Here is a 15829-nt window from a genome sequence, read left to right on the forward strand (position 1 = left end):
GGAGAATCAGTTTACTGTAGTAGAAAATTTTGAATTTTTATGTCTACACACACAAATGATATACACACATATACTTAATTAGGGGATAAAGACAGGTTGATTAATAGGTCAAATATATAGTTCAAGAGAATAAATAAGACCTAGTGTTTTATATATCAGTAAAGCGACTATAGTTTACAATAATCTATTGTATACATGAATTTCAAAATAGCTGGAAGAAAAGAATTCGAATGTTTCTAACTTAAAGAAAAGACAAATATTGGCTCAGTGCCTGTAGCTCAGCGGCTAGGGTGCCAGCCATATATACCTGAGCTCACGAGTTCGAATCCAACCCTGGCCTGCCAAACAACAATAACAAAATGATAACTACAACCAAAAAATAAAAATAGCCGGGCATTGTGGCAGGTGGCTGTAGTCCCAGCTACTTGGGAGACTGAGGCAAAAGAATTGCTTAAGCCCAAGAGTTTGCGATTGCTGTGAGCTGTGAGGCCATGGCACTCTACCCAGGGTGACACAGTGAGACTCTGTCTCAAAAAAAAGACAAATATTTAAGGTAATAGATATCCCAGTTACACTGATTTGATCTTTACAAATAGTATGGATGTATTAAATGTACCCCCAAATGTATGTTATATATTAATTTTAAAAAGTTTAAAAAATTATATTATTTATAAATCTTAAAAATAAATACATAAATAAAATTGGAGATGGAGTCATTTGCACATTCACTTCTCTCTGCTCTTAGGGATGCCTTAATAGTGAAAACTGAAAAATATGCTCTGCGTACTTGGCTCTGCATACTATGCCCCCAAAATGGGATTTCTGGCTGTATAAGGTTTGTCCACCTCAAAAAATATAGAAGAAGGGCGCGGTGGCTCACGCCTGTAATCCCAGCACTGTGGGAGGCTGAGGAGGGAGAATCGCTTGAGCTCAGGAGTTCGTGACTCGCCTGAGCGACAGTGAGACCCCGACTCGTGAAAAAAATGGAAAAACCCAGCCGGGCGCTGCGGCGAGCGCCTGTAATCCCAGCGGCTTCCGGAGGCTGAGGCAGCGGGGTGCCCGCAGCCCGAGTCTGAGGTTGTGGTGAGCTACCACGCCCACTGCACTCTGCTCAGGGGCATAGGGTGGGACCCTGTCTCAACAACAACAAAAAAAAAATATATAGAAGAAAATATGTAACATGATTATCCTAGAGACAACATGTTCAAACAGTTAAAATGTAACAGGTTTAAAATCTTTGACCAGGGCTCGGTGCCTGTGGCTCAAGCGGCTAAGGCGCCAGCCACCTACATCTGAGCTGGCGGAATCAAATCCAGCCCAGGCCCGCCAAACAACAATGCACCAAAAACTAGCCAGGCCTTGTGGCGGGCGCCTGTAGTCCCAGCTACTTGGGAGGCGGAGGCAGGAGAATTGCTTGAGCCCAGGAGTTGGAGGTTGCTGTGAGCTGTGATTCCACTGCACTCTACCCAGGGCGACAACTTGAGGCTCTGTCTCAAAAAATAAATTAAAAAAAGGGCGGCTCCTGTGGCTCAGTGAGCAGGGCGCTGGCCCCATATACGGAGGGTGGCGGGTTCAAACCCGGCCCCGGCCAAACTGCAACAAAAAAATAGCGGGGCGTTGTGGTGGGTACCTGTAGTCCCAGCTGCTCGGGAGGCTGAGGCAGGAGAATCGCCTAAGCCCAGGAGTTGGAGGTTGCTGTGAGCTGTGTGACGCCACGGCACTCTACCGAGGGCAATAAAATGAAACTCTGTCTCTATATAAAAAAAAAAAAAAACTCTGACCAGTAAATAGGCTAGTCTACACTAATGAATATTCAGTGAATCAATTAAAGCTGAACATAAAGAAGCCTCATTTGGAACATTCAAGCATTGGCCCTGGCAAACCAACAATGTACCATTCACAATTGGATCTTTAGGATGCTGAGAATAACTATCTTAAAATATCTTAAAATACATAACCTGGTGTTGTAGATTTGTCTTTAGATTGAGACTGCAGACAAATTTCTCTACTTGGTTCTTCTTTGGATCGAGGTGTCTGGGATACAGTTGACTTCACAATTGGTTTCAACACCTCTGTTTTCAGAGGACTACCAGGAGTTTTTTGAAGTACCTCAGAATTTTGTACCTCACAATTCTTAGTACCAGTGATGGATATAGCAGATTTTGCTGGGGAAGAATTACCTTTCTGAAATACGAAAAAATTTAGGGTAAACAACAATATTCACCATATCTATAAGAATTCCTATATCCCCACAATTCAAATCTTATTTACCTGGTAGCCTTTCAAAATGAAATATTCTTACTCTCTGATAGGTCGAACTAATTTGAAATATTTGGGAGAAAAAGCAACTTAGAAAATGCTGTTATTTAAATTATAATATGTAGTTTCGTCTGCATAATATATTACTGGGTAATTAAGTATGGTAAGATCACTCCCTATTTAAAAATCGTTTTGCATATTCTTGTATTAGTACCTTTATTAAATTTTTAACTATATTAGACCAAATTATATTTTTATCAAGTCAATATCAATTTAATGAAATTGTATCATGTGCTTGATGGCTAATTATAATTAATTAATTACTATGTAGTTACTATAGTTAGTGTTTTATGTATCTTACCTTATTTAACCCTCCAAATAACCTTTTCCCCTCATTTTACTTATAGTAAGGCTTTGCAAGACTAAGTATGTTGTCTAAAGCCACACTTCTAATTACGTGGCAGGGCTGGGACTGAATCCAGATCTAATTCCAAGGCCTACCACTATACTAAAAGACAATGGTCAAGAACAAAATAGCCTTTATTCTTTCTGGTTTTTAATGTTTTTAAAAAATTGTTGAGGTAATACCTACACTAAATAAAAGTTTCAAATATTTAAAACATACAGAGAAAAACATACAGAACATACAGAAAAAAGTATCATACCCTGTTTTGCAATTTAGCCTTCTTAGAGGCAACTATAGCTATTATGTCTTTCCAGAAATACTAGAAATATTATACTTTTACATATACATAAAGCATTCTAATGGAATACTTAACATTCAATTCTTCTTTTAATGACTAAGAAGAGGCTCCTTTATTCCATTATTATACACTTTGAATTTGCCTTACATTAATTTCAATTGTCAACTGATATTTTAGGACAGGGTACCAAACTTAAGATTTTTACTTTCTATGAAACTGATATTCTAAAATACATATAAATACACTACACATATATTATAAAATTCATACCTACACACACACACATACATATACTCTCTTTCTTTCTCATTACTACTCACACACAAAAAAAGAAAAGGCTTACAAAGACTAAACTGGTGCTGACTTACCACAGAGCTGGAAATTGAGGCATTAACCAACGATGCATCACCAGGGCTTGAGGATGAGGCTTTATTCAAAGAGGCATCGCCATCCCTTTGGGAACAGCATGTAGCTTCCTGCTTAACACTGCTGCTATTGATCCTAGCAGATGCTCCACTTGCAGAGGAAAATTTGGATAAACAAGTGGTACCAGGCTGTTCTTGTACATTGTTTTGCTTTGCAGATGAGTAACTTACATCATCTTCCCAGGAGCAAATAGTCGCAGCAAGGTTGGCCAGACGGCCCCTTTTCCCAATTGGAGTTGCTGAGGCATTTGAAAGGGTTGGTTTGGGAGGGGAGGCAGCCTTCTTCTCTGATGGCATTGGTGAGAAGAGTGAGCTGTCAGAGTGATCTGAAAAAGAGTTAAAAGAAAAGGAGTTAAACCTTGTTAAGACTACACTGATGTATGCAGAGGGTATTAAAAAGTGTATAGTATACACATTTTAAGAAAGGAAAAGACTGTATCAAAGTTGTAATATTCAGGGAGGCGCCTGTGGCTCAGTGAGTAGGGCGCCGGCCCCATGTGCCGAGGGTGGCGGGTTCAAACACAGCCCCAGCCAAACTGCAACAAAAAAATAGCCGGGTGTTGTGGCGGGCGCCTGTAGTCCCAGCTGCTCGGGAGGCTGAGGCAAAAGAATCGCGTAAGCCCACGAGTTAGAGGTTGCTGTGAGCTGTGTGATGTCACGGCACTCTACCCGAGGGCGGTACAGTGAGACTCTGTCTCTACAAAAAAAAAAAAAAAAAAAGGTGTAATATTCAATATATACTGATAACAAAAGATAAATACAAGTCGCAGTGAGAACTTCTTGTAATTGCAGAAGTCAAATATGATTTGAGTATTACAATTTTAATACATGTTTTTCTTTACTTAAAATGTGTATACATTTTTGGTATCTTCTGTATAATACTAGGATCACTCCATACCGAATTTTTAAATGAAATTAACAGGTTTAAACACCAGTGAAAAATTCTTCTATGAATGAAACTACTAAGCTGTTTAAATTTGACAATATCTTTTCATATCAAATGATACTCCAATTTTTTTTTTTTTCCAGAGACAAAGTCTCACTTTAGCCCCCTGTGTAGAATGCTGTAGGGTCACAGCTCACAGCAACCTCCAAATCCTGGGCTTAGGCGAGTCTCTTGCCTCAGCCTCCCGAGTAGCTGGGACTACAGGCACCCGCCAGAACACCCGGCTATTTTTTTGTTGTTGTTGTTGCAGTTTGGCCAGGGCCAGGTTCAACCCTGCCACCCTCGGTATATGGGGCCAGTGCCCTACCCACTGAACCACAGGTGCCTCCCGATACTCCAAAATTTTTAAGAAACATCATTATACCTATTTTTTTAGATAGATACCACACATTTAGGTTATATTTTTAGAATTCATTGTTTAGATAGATACCACACATTTAGGTTATAGTTTTAGAACTAGTAGTGTTGTAACACTGTACAATTTAAAATTACACAGGGCGGCGCCTGTGGCTCAAGGAGTAGGGCGCCGGTCCCATATGCCAGAGGTGGCGGGTTCAAACCCAGCCCGGCCAAAAACCACAAAAAAAAAAAAAAATTACATTTCACACAGGAACTTTTTGTTTTAAAATGAATTAGACCAGTGCTACACCAAAGAGCACTCTGATGATAGACATATATGTGCTGGTCAAGACAGCAACCAGCAGCCACATGTGGACAGTGAGTACTTCAAATGTGGACAGTGAGTACTTGAAATGTGTAGCCAGGGCAAATGACAAATTTTATTTCATTTTAGATAACTGAAATTTAAATACTTACATATGGTTACTGGCTACTAATGTTGGATAGCACAGGCTACTAACAGGATAGGGTTAAACAAAATTCAATGTTTTTCTGCACAGTTACTTCATGTGGAGATAAATTCCGAATAGTGAAATTTATCTAACAAAAGATCCAGGCCTGTATGTGTATGTACACAGAATGTCTATGTAGGGAAGCCCAAGTTCAAAGCACTTTCTAATCCACAAATTCAATCAAGGAAAGAAGTACCCCTCCTGTCCAAGGCTTCTACCTCTGCCAGAAGTTTCAATTCTACCCCTCCAAAACCTTCTCAGGGATCTTGCTGCAAATAACCCCTCTCCTTCTCTACAAACTCTTTTCTGCTCATGAACACAGATGGATGTCACTTAACAGGGATACATTCAGAGAAATACATCATTAGAAGGGCACATATCACAGAGTGTACTAACACAGAACTAGATAGCTTAGCCACTTAACCACAGGGACACATTCTGAAAAATACATCATTGGACGTGCACCTCATTGAGTGTACTTACACAGACCTAGAAAGTTTAGCCCTCAGCTCTGTTGCTCCTAGGCTATGAACCTGTACAGCTTGTTACTGTTCTGAATACTACAGGCAGACAACTATAACACAATAGTGAGTATCTGTGTATCTAAACATAGGTACAGTAAAAATGTAGTTTTAATATTATAATCTTTTGAAACCACCATGGTATATGCAGTCCACTATTGACTGAACCACTGTAACACAGCTTATGACTTTACGTTATTAACCCTTATCCTTGGTTTTACTTTCCCAATTTCATTACAAATAGTCAAACTGCAGCCCAGAAATATTAAATAGAAGATTCCAGAAATAAATAATTTTATTTATTTATTTTTGGCTTAAAAAAAGAAATTATCCCACAGTTCTGGGAGCTAGAAGTCTGAAACAAGGTGATTGTGAGGGACAATTTGTTCCATGCTTCTCTCCTAGCTTCTGGTGACCTCAGGAGTTCCTGAGCTTGCAGATAGTATTCTCCCTGTGTCTCCACATCATCTTTCCTATGTATGTGTCTAATTCATAAGTTTTAAATTACACCATCATTCTGAGCACCACCTTGCCAGGGACATAGCAGCATATCCAAGCTGTAGACACTACCCACCCAATAGTCACCATCTTGGGAGCCTTAGTAGCCATCTTGGGTATCAGACGACTGCTGCGCTATCACAGTGCTTGTGTTCAAGTGACCCTTATTTGACATAACAGCCCCAAAGTGCAAGAATAGTGATGCTGGCAATTTGGATATGCCAAAGAAAAGCCAGAAAGTACTTCCTTTAAGTGAAGAGATGAAAGTTCTTTACTTAATAAGGGAAGAAAAGAAAATCATGCAGAGGCTGCTAATATCTATGGTAAAAATGAATCTTCTATCTGTGAAATTGTGAGGAAGGAAAAAGAAACTCATGCTAGTTTTGCTGCTGTACCTCAAACAGCAAAAGTTACAGCCACAGTGTACAATGGCTTAGTTAAGACGGGGAAAGCCATTACATTTCTGGAAGGAAGACAAGCACAGAAATGGGTTACAATCGATTACCCAGGGTTTCAGACATCCAGTCGAGGTGATGAAACGTATTCCTAGCGGATAAGGGGGGAGACTATTGTATGCTCAAATTTGTCTCATCTTAAAAGTAAACACCCCCCCCGGAGAAATACACAGCTACTACCCCTCTTTTCCTGCACAATATTCATTCACCACTTAACTCAACTAGCCTTTTGCCTATACCACTGCCCTGAAGTTGGTCTTGCTATTGTCACTAGTGCCAGTATAAATTTTGCAGGCCTTATATTTCTTGACATTTCTAAAATTATCACTACCTTTCTGTTTGTGACATTATTCTCCACTAGTTCTTCCATCTTCCTGGTCCGTCCTTCATGGTCTTCTAACTATCAATCACCTCCATTTGACTCTCCTATTGTTATCCCAAATAACATATCTGAATTAAAATTTCCCTGAACAGGCTTGGCACCTGTAGCACAGTGGTTACAGTGCAAGCCACATACACTGAACTTGATGGGTTCAAACCCGGCCCAGGCCAGCTAACCAACAATGACAACTGCAACCAAAAAATAGCTGGATGTTGTGGCTGGCACCTGTAGTCCCAGCTACTTGGGAGGCTGAGGCAAAAGAATCGCTTAAGCTCAAGAGTTTTAGGTTGCAGTGAGCTGTCACACCATGGCACTCTACCCAGGGTGACATACTGACACTCTGTCTTCAAAAAAAAAAAAGCGTGGGCTTAATAAACCTTTAGCTCTTATAACTATTCTCTGCCAGAATGACAGGCTTCAGATAAATTACATTTCAGTGTAAGTTCTCAAACATTTAACTGACTTATACCCACAGTCTTCTTTAGTAGTCACTAAACTATTCATTACCCTTAAGTCATTAGTTTCATTTCTTGAAATCAGACAGGGTATTATGCCTTAATGAGATTTATTTTCAAAAATGAGGTGGGCATTTTTTTAACATTTGCTTACAAAATGATCAAAATCTCGGCAGCACTTTATGTTCTAGAATGTTTAGGGCCTTGCTTGTTCTTTTGATCATGTTAAACCACAACCCTCTCCTTTTTTACCCCCCACTCCCAAGGAAAATCCACATTCTGCTACCCAAAGATAATTCCTACAAAACAGAAATGGGGCATTCTTCTATTCAAGCACATTTAGTGGCTAGCCCCCTGAGTCTTTCTCAGACTATATAAAGAATCATGGTTAACCCCACCCACTAATCCAATGGTCTGAGTGATTCTGATACATGCCAGCAAGGCTGAGAACCAAAGCTAAAGGAATGCTTCCTTGGGCAGGGCCTTGGAAGCCAATGAGCTGTCTACCTGCATGGTGATAGCTCGTTTTAGAATTGCTTTGGGATTTCCTGCCTCCTCTGGTCTCGCAACCACTGAAGGGAACCCCATACGCCCTGTCACAATCTGCCCTTATCCTAGCCGGTGACCTTAAAACCAGACCTGCATCCAGACTAACTTCCTAACCTCCCAGTTTGCTTGGCTATGGGAGTATGGGCTCCACAGGGCACTTAAAAGTTACCGAGTGCATGAGTGCCTAGTGCCTCCCACACTGTCCTGCCGCCTTGCCAACCAACACCCAGCTGCAGCAGGATAAGAAGGTAAGTCTGGACGAAGGAAGCACCCTCTCCTTCCCCAGATGCAGCTTCACTCCAGAGCTGTGAAACTCAGTGGCCACTGAAGCGTCCAACATGAACCAGGAGATGATTCTGGTGGATTTTCAGGTATACACTGGCATTGAAAACATTGATGAAGCTTGAACAAAACAACTAGGATTTAGTGGCAGCTATAAATGGTGTAATACCCCAAGAAAACGGCATTCTACAAAGTGAATGTGGAAGAGAGACCATTCCAGGACGCATTCAAACCTGCAAATCACTCAGCTCCAGCTCCTACTCCCTCTTCTTCTTTAGTCCTTCTACCTGTAATTCCATCAAGGCATTTTCTAGAAAGGCAACCTCACATGCTGGACTCAAGTTGAGTATAGACAGAAATGCTGATGTGGTACTTAAAAGACAGCTGTATACCTGTGTCTAAAATGCAGTTAAAAGGCCAGAAGACTAGAGTTGTGGAAAACAGCTGTGCTTACCAAAAAACCAGTCTTTATGTCCTTACAACAGACTTGCCACATTCATCATCCAGTCATGCTGGTACTCTGCAAGAGTCATTAAACCAAAACTTCACACGATCATCACCCCTCACGAAGTTCAATGGGAGCACAACCTGAACTTTTCAGGAAGCAGTACTATTCAAGAGGTAAAGAGAAATGTGTTTGACCTTATACGTGTTCCCATTTGCCATCAGGTATGGAAAGGTTGGACAGCTTCTGCCACAGGTGACTCAGGAAAACACCTGAATATTTGGTTCCCAGTGCCAGAACAGAAAATTGGTTATAAAGGTCATTAAAAGTAAGACTATCGGGCGGTGCCTGTGGCTCAGTGGGTAGGGGCTGGCCCCATATACTGAGGGTGACGGGTTCAAACCCAGCCCCAGACAAACTGCAACAAAAAATAGCCGGGCATTGTTTTGGGTGCCTGTAGTCCCAGCTACTCGGGAGGATGAGGCAAGAGAATTGCCTAAGGCCAGGAGTTACAGGTTGCTATGAGCTGTGACACTGCGGTACTCTACTGAGGGTGACAGAGTGAGACTCTGTCTCAAAAAAAGAAAAGAAAAAAGTAAGAAGTATTTTGTTGAATCAGGCCTCTCTTATCTTTGCCCTTTACTTACAGTGGAAAGGAGGTCTTCCCCTGCACACACTTGGGAGCAGTCTAAAGAATTACACCTGTTTGCCAGCTTTTCATTGAACAGAAGGCCTATCTTCCACCCACCTGCCTACTTCCTATTCTTTTTAATCTGCTGCAACAATGAATAGATAAAGTTAATGGAGCATGAAGAAAGTCTCATTAAATTCTTGTGTGTGTGTTGGGGGGGGGGGTTGGGAGGGAGAAGAATTGCTTCTACTAAACTAAGCCTGACTCAGGCTATCTGCCTATCTTGAGAAATCTTACAGGTTTACTAGCTCCCACAAAGTCATCTTTAGGGAGAAAGTTCTCTCCGTGTCTTAGAGTCAAAGATGGTTGTGCTTTATTTCAGCTTATAAACATTAATCATATAATTGATAGTTTCACTTCTTTGCATTGGCCACTACAAGAAAAGGACCTTTTAGCCTATATTTAATAAACTGGCTTTACCTGTCTCTTCTTTGTTTTTCCTTTCCATATTTTCTCTTCATCTTAATTTCCTTAATTTACTTATTTTGTAATGTAAGTATTTTTGTAAGTCATCTGAAGGTTTTTTTGTTTTTTTTTTTGTTGGTAACAAGGCAAGAGAAATATAAAACTGATCATAGCACAAGTAACAGTTGAATCACTTCTCAGGCTCCCTATGCGATAACAGGTTCATGAAAGTCAAGGATCAAGTGACTTCATTTGTTTCCAGCATTACAGACAAATAATACACTTTGCAGGAGTTCAATTTATAATTTTTGACGTTCTCTCTACACTACTGAACAACATTGCATACCTTAGTTTATTTATTTAGTGAATCCATGAAATAGGATAGAGCTGAGGGTCAGAATTGCTAATAACACCAAGTACAGTTTGTTCTCAATTGTTTTTCATTGAAAACATACAATCAGAACTAGTGTTAGAATCTTTTTATTGCCCTAGGTAGAGTGCCCTGGCATCACAGCTCACAGCAACCTCCAAGTCCTGGGCCTAGGGGATTCTTTTGCCTTAGCCTCCCAAGTAGCTGGGACCACAGGTGCCCACCACAACACTCAGCTATTTTTTTGTTGCAGTTTGGCCAGGGCTGGGCTTGAACCCGCCACCCTTGGTATATGGGGCCGGTGCCTTACCGACTGAGCCACAGACGCCGCCCATAGTGTTAGAATCTTATCTACCTCAATGAGAACATAACCAACTTATGAATATACCACAAGGCATTTGCAAACAAAGAATACTCAGAGCATAGATAAAACAAAACCATTTACCTTTCATGTGTTAACTGATAAAATTTTCAACATACCAAATTGAATCTTACTGAAAAAGATCTATAGACCATTTTGTCTAAATAACTCATACCTGTTGTACTGTTATTATCCCAATGGCGCCGTTGCTCTGCAAGTTTTTGCATGCGTGTTTTAACTGAGGAGGCTGCAGTTGCTTCTAATCTTGAGTTCAGCCCTCCCCTTGTGCCCAGCAGTGGTGCTGGGACTGCAGCAGAATCACTAACAGCATCTGCTGCCTGTGGCTGCGCCTGAGGAGACACAGGACTTGGAGAACAAGATTTTGCAGAAGTCGACTCAACCGGTTGTTTATTTTCCAAGTTAGAAACTTCTACTTCACCGTTGTCAGAACAGCGTTTTTTGGATGGTGATGGTTTTGTACAAGATTTCTCTAAATTAAAAAGGGTTAAAAAAAATTCAAAATTACGTAATCTCTCACAATGTGAAAAACTTAGAGGTAGGTACCTAACAAGTTAGTAAAACATCATCTTTCTCTATTCCTTTAAATGATTTTAGTTATAATAAGAAACAGCAAAACTGGCTCGGCGCCTGTGGCTCAAGCGGCTAAGGCACCAGCCACATACACCTGAGCTGGCAGGTTTTAATCCAGTCCAGGCTCACCAAACAACAATGACGGCTGCAACCAAAAAATAGCCGGGTGTTGTGGCAGGCACCTGTGGTCCCAGCTACTTGGGAGGCGGAGGCAGGAGAATCGCTTGAGCCCAGGAGTTTGAGGTTGCTGTGAGCTGTGATGCTACGGTACTCTACCCAGGGTGACAGCTTGAAGCTCTGTCTCAAAAAAAAAAAAAAAAAAATAGCAAAACCATAAGCTGGGGGAGGTGCCTCACACCTGTAATCCCAGAACTTTGGGAGGCCAAGGCAAGTGGATTGCCTGAGCTCATGAGTTTGAGACCAGCCTGAGCCAGAGCCAGAGCCAGAGCCAGAGTGAGACCTTGTCTCTAAAAAAATAGCAGGGTGTTATGGTGGGGGCCTGTAGTCCCAGCTACTTGGGAGGCTGAGGCAAGAGAATTGCTTGAGCCCAAGAGTTTGAGGTTGCTGTGAGCTGTGACATCATAGTACTCTACCGAGGACTACAAAGTGAGACTCTGTCTGAAAAAAAAAAAAAAAGAAAGAAAGAAATAGCAAAATGTCACTCTCTTAGAGTAACTTAGAAATCTAATACCAAAGCTTTCTTTTTAAGCAAACATAATGGTTACAAAATCTTAATGAAGGGAAAATTAATTAACAATCCTCAAGACATATGCAAAAACACTTCACATGGTCTTAAGACAGTAGGAAATAAAAAACGCATACACACAGAATAAGCAAGCATTCTAACAGATTTAAAGATCTACAGCTTGGTGGGCACCTGTAGCTCAGCAGTTAGGACTCTAGCCAAATACACCTAGGCTGACAGGTTGGAACCCAGCCTGGGCCTGCCAAACAACAATGAATTACAACAAAAAAAAATAGCCAGGCATTGTGGCAGACTCTTGTAGTCCCAGCTACTTGGGAGGCTGAGGCAAGAGGATCACTTAAGCCCAATAGTTTGAGGTTGCTGTGACCTGTGATGCCAAGGCACTCTACCCAAGGCGACAGCTTGAGATTCTGTCTCAAAAAAAAAAAAAAAAAGAAAAAGAAAAAGAAAAAGAACTACAGCCCAATTAACCTCATTTCTAGATAAGAACAAAATTAAGCCTGGAGAAATTAAGTTACCTGCCTAAAGTCACATAGCTGAACTAAGGGTACAAACCAGCTTTTTTTGTTTATGAACAATAACCAACAAGTAAGGCTATAAGGGCTTGGCTTGAGGTTTAGGAGAGAGGCAGGAACAGAGTAAGTGAATTATCTGGTCAATACCAAACAAATTCACCCATACAAATATTTGACAACATATCTTTAAACTTCTATAGCAAATAGCTATAAAATAATTGAAAATTTTCTAAAATAAAAAGGAGTTATCCAAACATAAAGCACATTATTTTTACCCAGGAACAAATCTCAATGTATTTCCTGGAAATTTAATATTTTAAAAAGAAGGTAGCCAGGCGCAGTGGCTCATGCCTGTAATCCTAGCACTCTGAAAGGCTGAGGCAGGTGGATTACTTGAGTTCAGGAATTCCAGACCAGTCAGAGCAAGAGATGCCTCGTCTCTACTAAAAATAGAAAAACTAGCCGGGAGTAATGGTGTAAGTGCCTATGGATTGCTCAAGCTCAAGAGTTTAAGGTTGCTATGAGCTATGATGCCTTAGTACTCTACCCAGGGTGACAGAGTGAGATTTTGTCTAAAAAAAAAAAAACACAGTAAATTTTGTATAAGGCAGACGAAGTCAGTTTCATTAACTGTCTAATCAAATGCTTTTGTTCTGTAAGTGACCAAAGTAATATTAGTGGTAAGTCATGATTGCCCTTATGTGTCATCAACTTAACCAAATATATATCATGAAACTTTCTAATCTTTTGTATTTCATATATGGATCTATTTTCTATAATTCACCTAATCATCTTTTGGAAGTGTTCCAATTTTAACATGCAACACTACCTTAAAATACAGAGTTCTTCAAGTTTATAGTTCTTATGTAAAATAGTAAATACATTTGCATTTTGATGCTTAGATACTCTCATTTTAAGCATGTGCTGTGCTGGCACTGATAGGGTAAAAAAACTACATTGCTGCCAGTATAAGTGATACCCTACTACTTTTTATTTTTTCCCTTGGGGTTTTAAGGATAACTTTGGACTGAAAAAAATAAAGTTCAATCAATTAATTTAAAATATTTGGTGTTTTTTGTTTTATAGAGACAGTGTCTTATTATGTTGCTCAGACTGATTTCGAACTTCTGGCCTCAAGCAGTCCTCCCACCTCAGCTTCCCAAAGTGCTGGGATTACAGGCCTGCTTAGTCCATAATTTAAAATATTTGTTAAAAGAGGCCAGGTGCAGTGGGACACGCCTTTAATCCTAGCACTCTGGGAGGCCAAGTCGGGTAGATTGCTTGAGCTCAGGAGTTCAAGACTAGCCTGAACAAGAGCCAGATCCCATGTCTACTAAATAAAAGAAAATAGCCGGGCATTGCGGTAGATGCCTGTAGTCCCAGCTACTCAGGAGGCTGAGGCAAGAGGATCACTTAAGCCCAAGAGTTTGAAGTTGCAGTGAGCTATGATGGCACTCTATACCCAAGGCAACAGAGTAAGACTCTGTCTCAAAAAAAAAAAAAGTGGCTACAGCGCCAGCCACATACATCGGAGCTGGCGGGTTCAAACACAGCCTGGGAACTGCCAAACAACAACAACTACAAAAAAAAAAATAGCCGGGCATTGTAGCAGGCTCCTGTAGTCCCAGCTACTTAGGAGGCTGAAGCAAGAGAATCGCTTAAGTCCAAGAGTTTGAGCTTGCTGTGAGCTGTGACACCACAGCACTCTACCCAGGGCAACATAGTGAGACTCTGTCTCAATTTAAAAAAAAAAAAAAGATTGTTAAAAGGAACCAACCTTATAGGTCCTAAGCCTAATGTAAGAACCCTGGAATAGAACCATATTCTTCCCTCAGAGGCTATTACATTTGTCTCATAAAGACCTTGGTTCTTCTATATACATATTTAAATGTGTAAAACTTGTCTCCTTTAAAAAAATGAAAATTTTACTTTTACCTTCACCACCAGATAGGGGCTGCTGGTTACTTGCTTCTGAAAGTGGCTCTCTGGCTCGCTTAGCATGAGGCATAGACCTTGGAGCAGCTACAGGCCTCTCAGCCATTTTTCTCTGAAGATTCTCTCGCCTGGCACGGGTTCGCTCAAGCAGTTTCTACATGTATAAATATATCAATGTTAAAACAAGTTTAGTCAAAAGTTCACAAAACGGCACTCTCTCCTAAAATTGCCAGTTGCCATGTAGGATAATAGTTAAATACATTTCAAAAATGAAATCCTAAATAATGAAGTCAAGATTCATTAAGTGAGCACCCTAATATCATAATTATTACAGATGCAACAGGAATATTAAAGGGCAAATAAAATGCGTAAAGCTACTTATATAAGATTTTAAATGACTACCAATTCTTTCTGCTTCTGTCAAAAGGTAGAATCCATTTCCCCACCCTTGAATCTAGGCTGTGTGAATACGGCAGAAGTGATACTGTGTGACTTCCTAAGGATCAAGAGATCTTGCAGTTTGGGTGGGCTCTCTCCCTCTCTTTCTTGAAATGCTACTACCACATGAAGAAGCCCAGGTTAAGTCTGCTAGAGACACATGGCCCAGCTGTTGGCCAGCATCAACCACTAGATATGTGAATAAGGCCATCTTAGATCATCCAGTACCAGATAATTTGCTAGATCACTAAAAGTTCCTGCATGACCCAGGCAACAGCAGAACAGTCCAGCTGAGTCCAACACAAATTGCAGACCCATTGAATCATTAGAAATAGAATGGCTGTTGTTTCAACAACCATGGTAGGCATAATATTGATTCCCCAAAGGTGCTTTTGTCCTAATTCCCTGAACCTGTGAATATGTTGTCTTACAGAGCAAAAGGGACTTTGCTGATATGATTAAGTATCTTCAAATGGAAAGAACATTCTGAATTATCTGGGTGGGCCCAATATAATCACAAAGGTCCTTACAAAGGAAAAGAGGGAGGCAGGAAGGTGAGAGACAAGAGAAGATCTGACAATAGAAGCAGAGGTCAGACTAAGTAACAGTAGTTCTGAAAATAGAGAAGGGGCAACAAGCCACAAAATGCAGATGACCTTTAGAAGCTAGAAAGGGCTAGGAAACAGTTTCTCCCCTAAAGTCTCCTTAAGGAACACAATCCTGCTAATGCCTTAATTTTAACCCAGTAACATCATTTCAGACTTCTGACCTACAGACCTGTAAGATAATAAATATATATTATTTTAAGCTACCAAGTTTGCGGTAATGTGTTACAGCATCAAAACCAATACAGCTACTAAAATTTGGGGTGGTGATAGGCAGCAAGAGATATAAGATGTAGTCCTCTTAAAACAGAAGATCTTTCCCCAGAAGAAAAAAGTAAAAATCTTACGTTTTATTTAATTAAATATCAATATATAATAAAATTGTTTTAAGTTGACATCTCAGCCATTCCATTATAACTACTCTTTTCTTACCCTGAACT

The 15829-nt window shown here is 40.4% G+C and overlaps 1 protein-coding gene across 3 annotated transcripts in view; it reads right to left on the minus strand.

The window, feature by feature from the left end:
- The window catches only part of ANLN (anillin, actin binding protein), a 90542-nt gene that overhangs the window by 67488 nt on the left and 7225 nt on the right, over positions 1-15829 (minus strand). For all 3 annotated transcript variants that reach the window (XM_053608826.1, XM_053608824.1, XM_053608823.1), the window contains exons 2-5: positions 14347-14500; positions 10775-11089; positions 3332-3714; positions 1959-2184 (exon numbers count right to left, since the gene is read on the minus strand). In XM_053608826.1, coding sequence (XP_053464801.1) covers positions 1959-2184; positions 3332-3714; positions 10775-11089; positions 14347-14500 — 1078 coding nt within the window. The remainder of the gene's footprint in view (positions 1-1958; positions 2185-3331; positions 3715-10774; positions 11090-14346; positions 14501-15829) is intronic.

The sequence above is a fragment of the Nycticebus coucang genome, chromosome 11 (genome assembly GCF_027406575.1).
Source record: "Nycticebus coucang isolate mNycCou1 chromosome 11, mNycCou1.pri, whole genome shotgun sequence".
Classification (NCBI taxonomy): domain Eukaryota; kingdom Metazoa; phylum Chordata; class Mammalia; order Primates; family Lorisidae; genus Nycticebus; species Nycticebus coucang.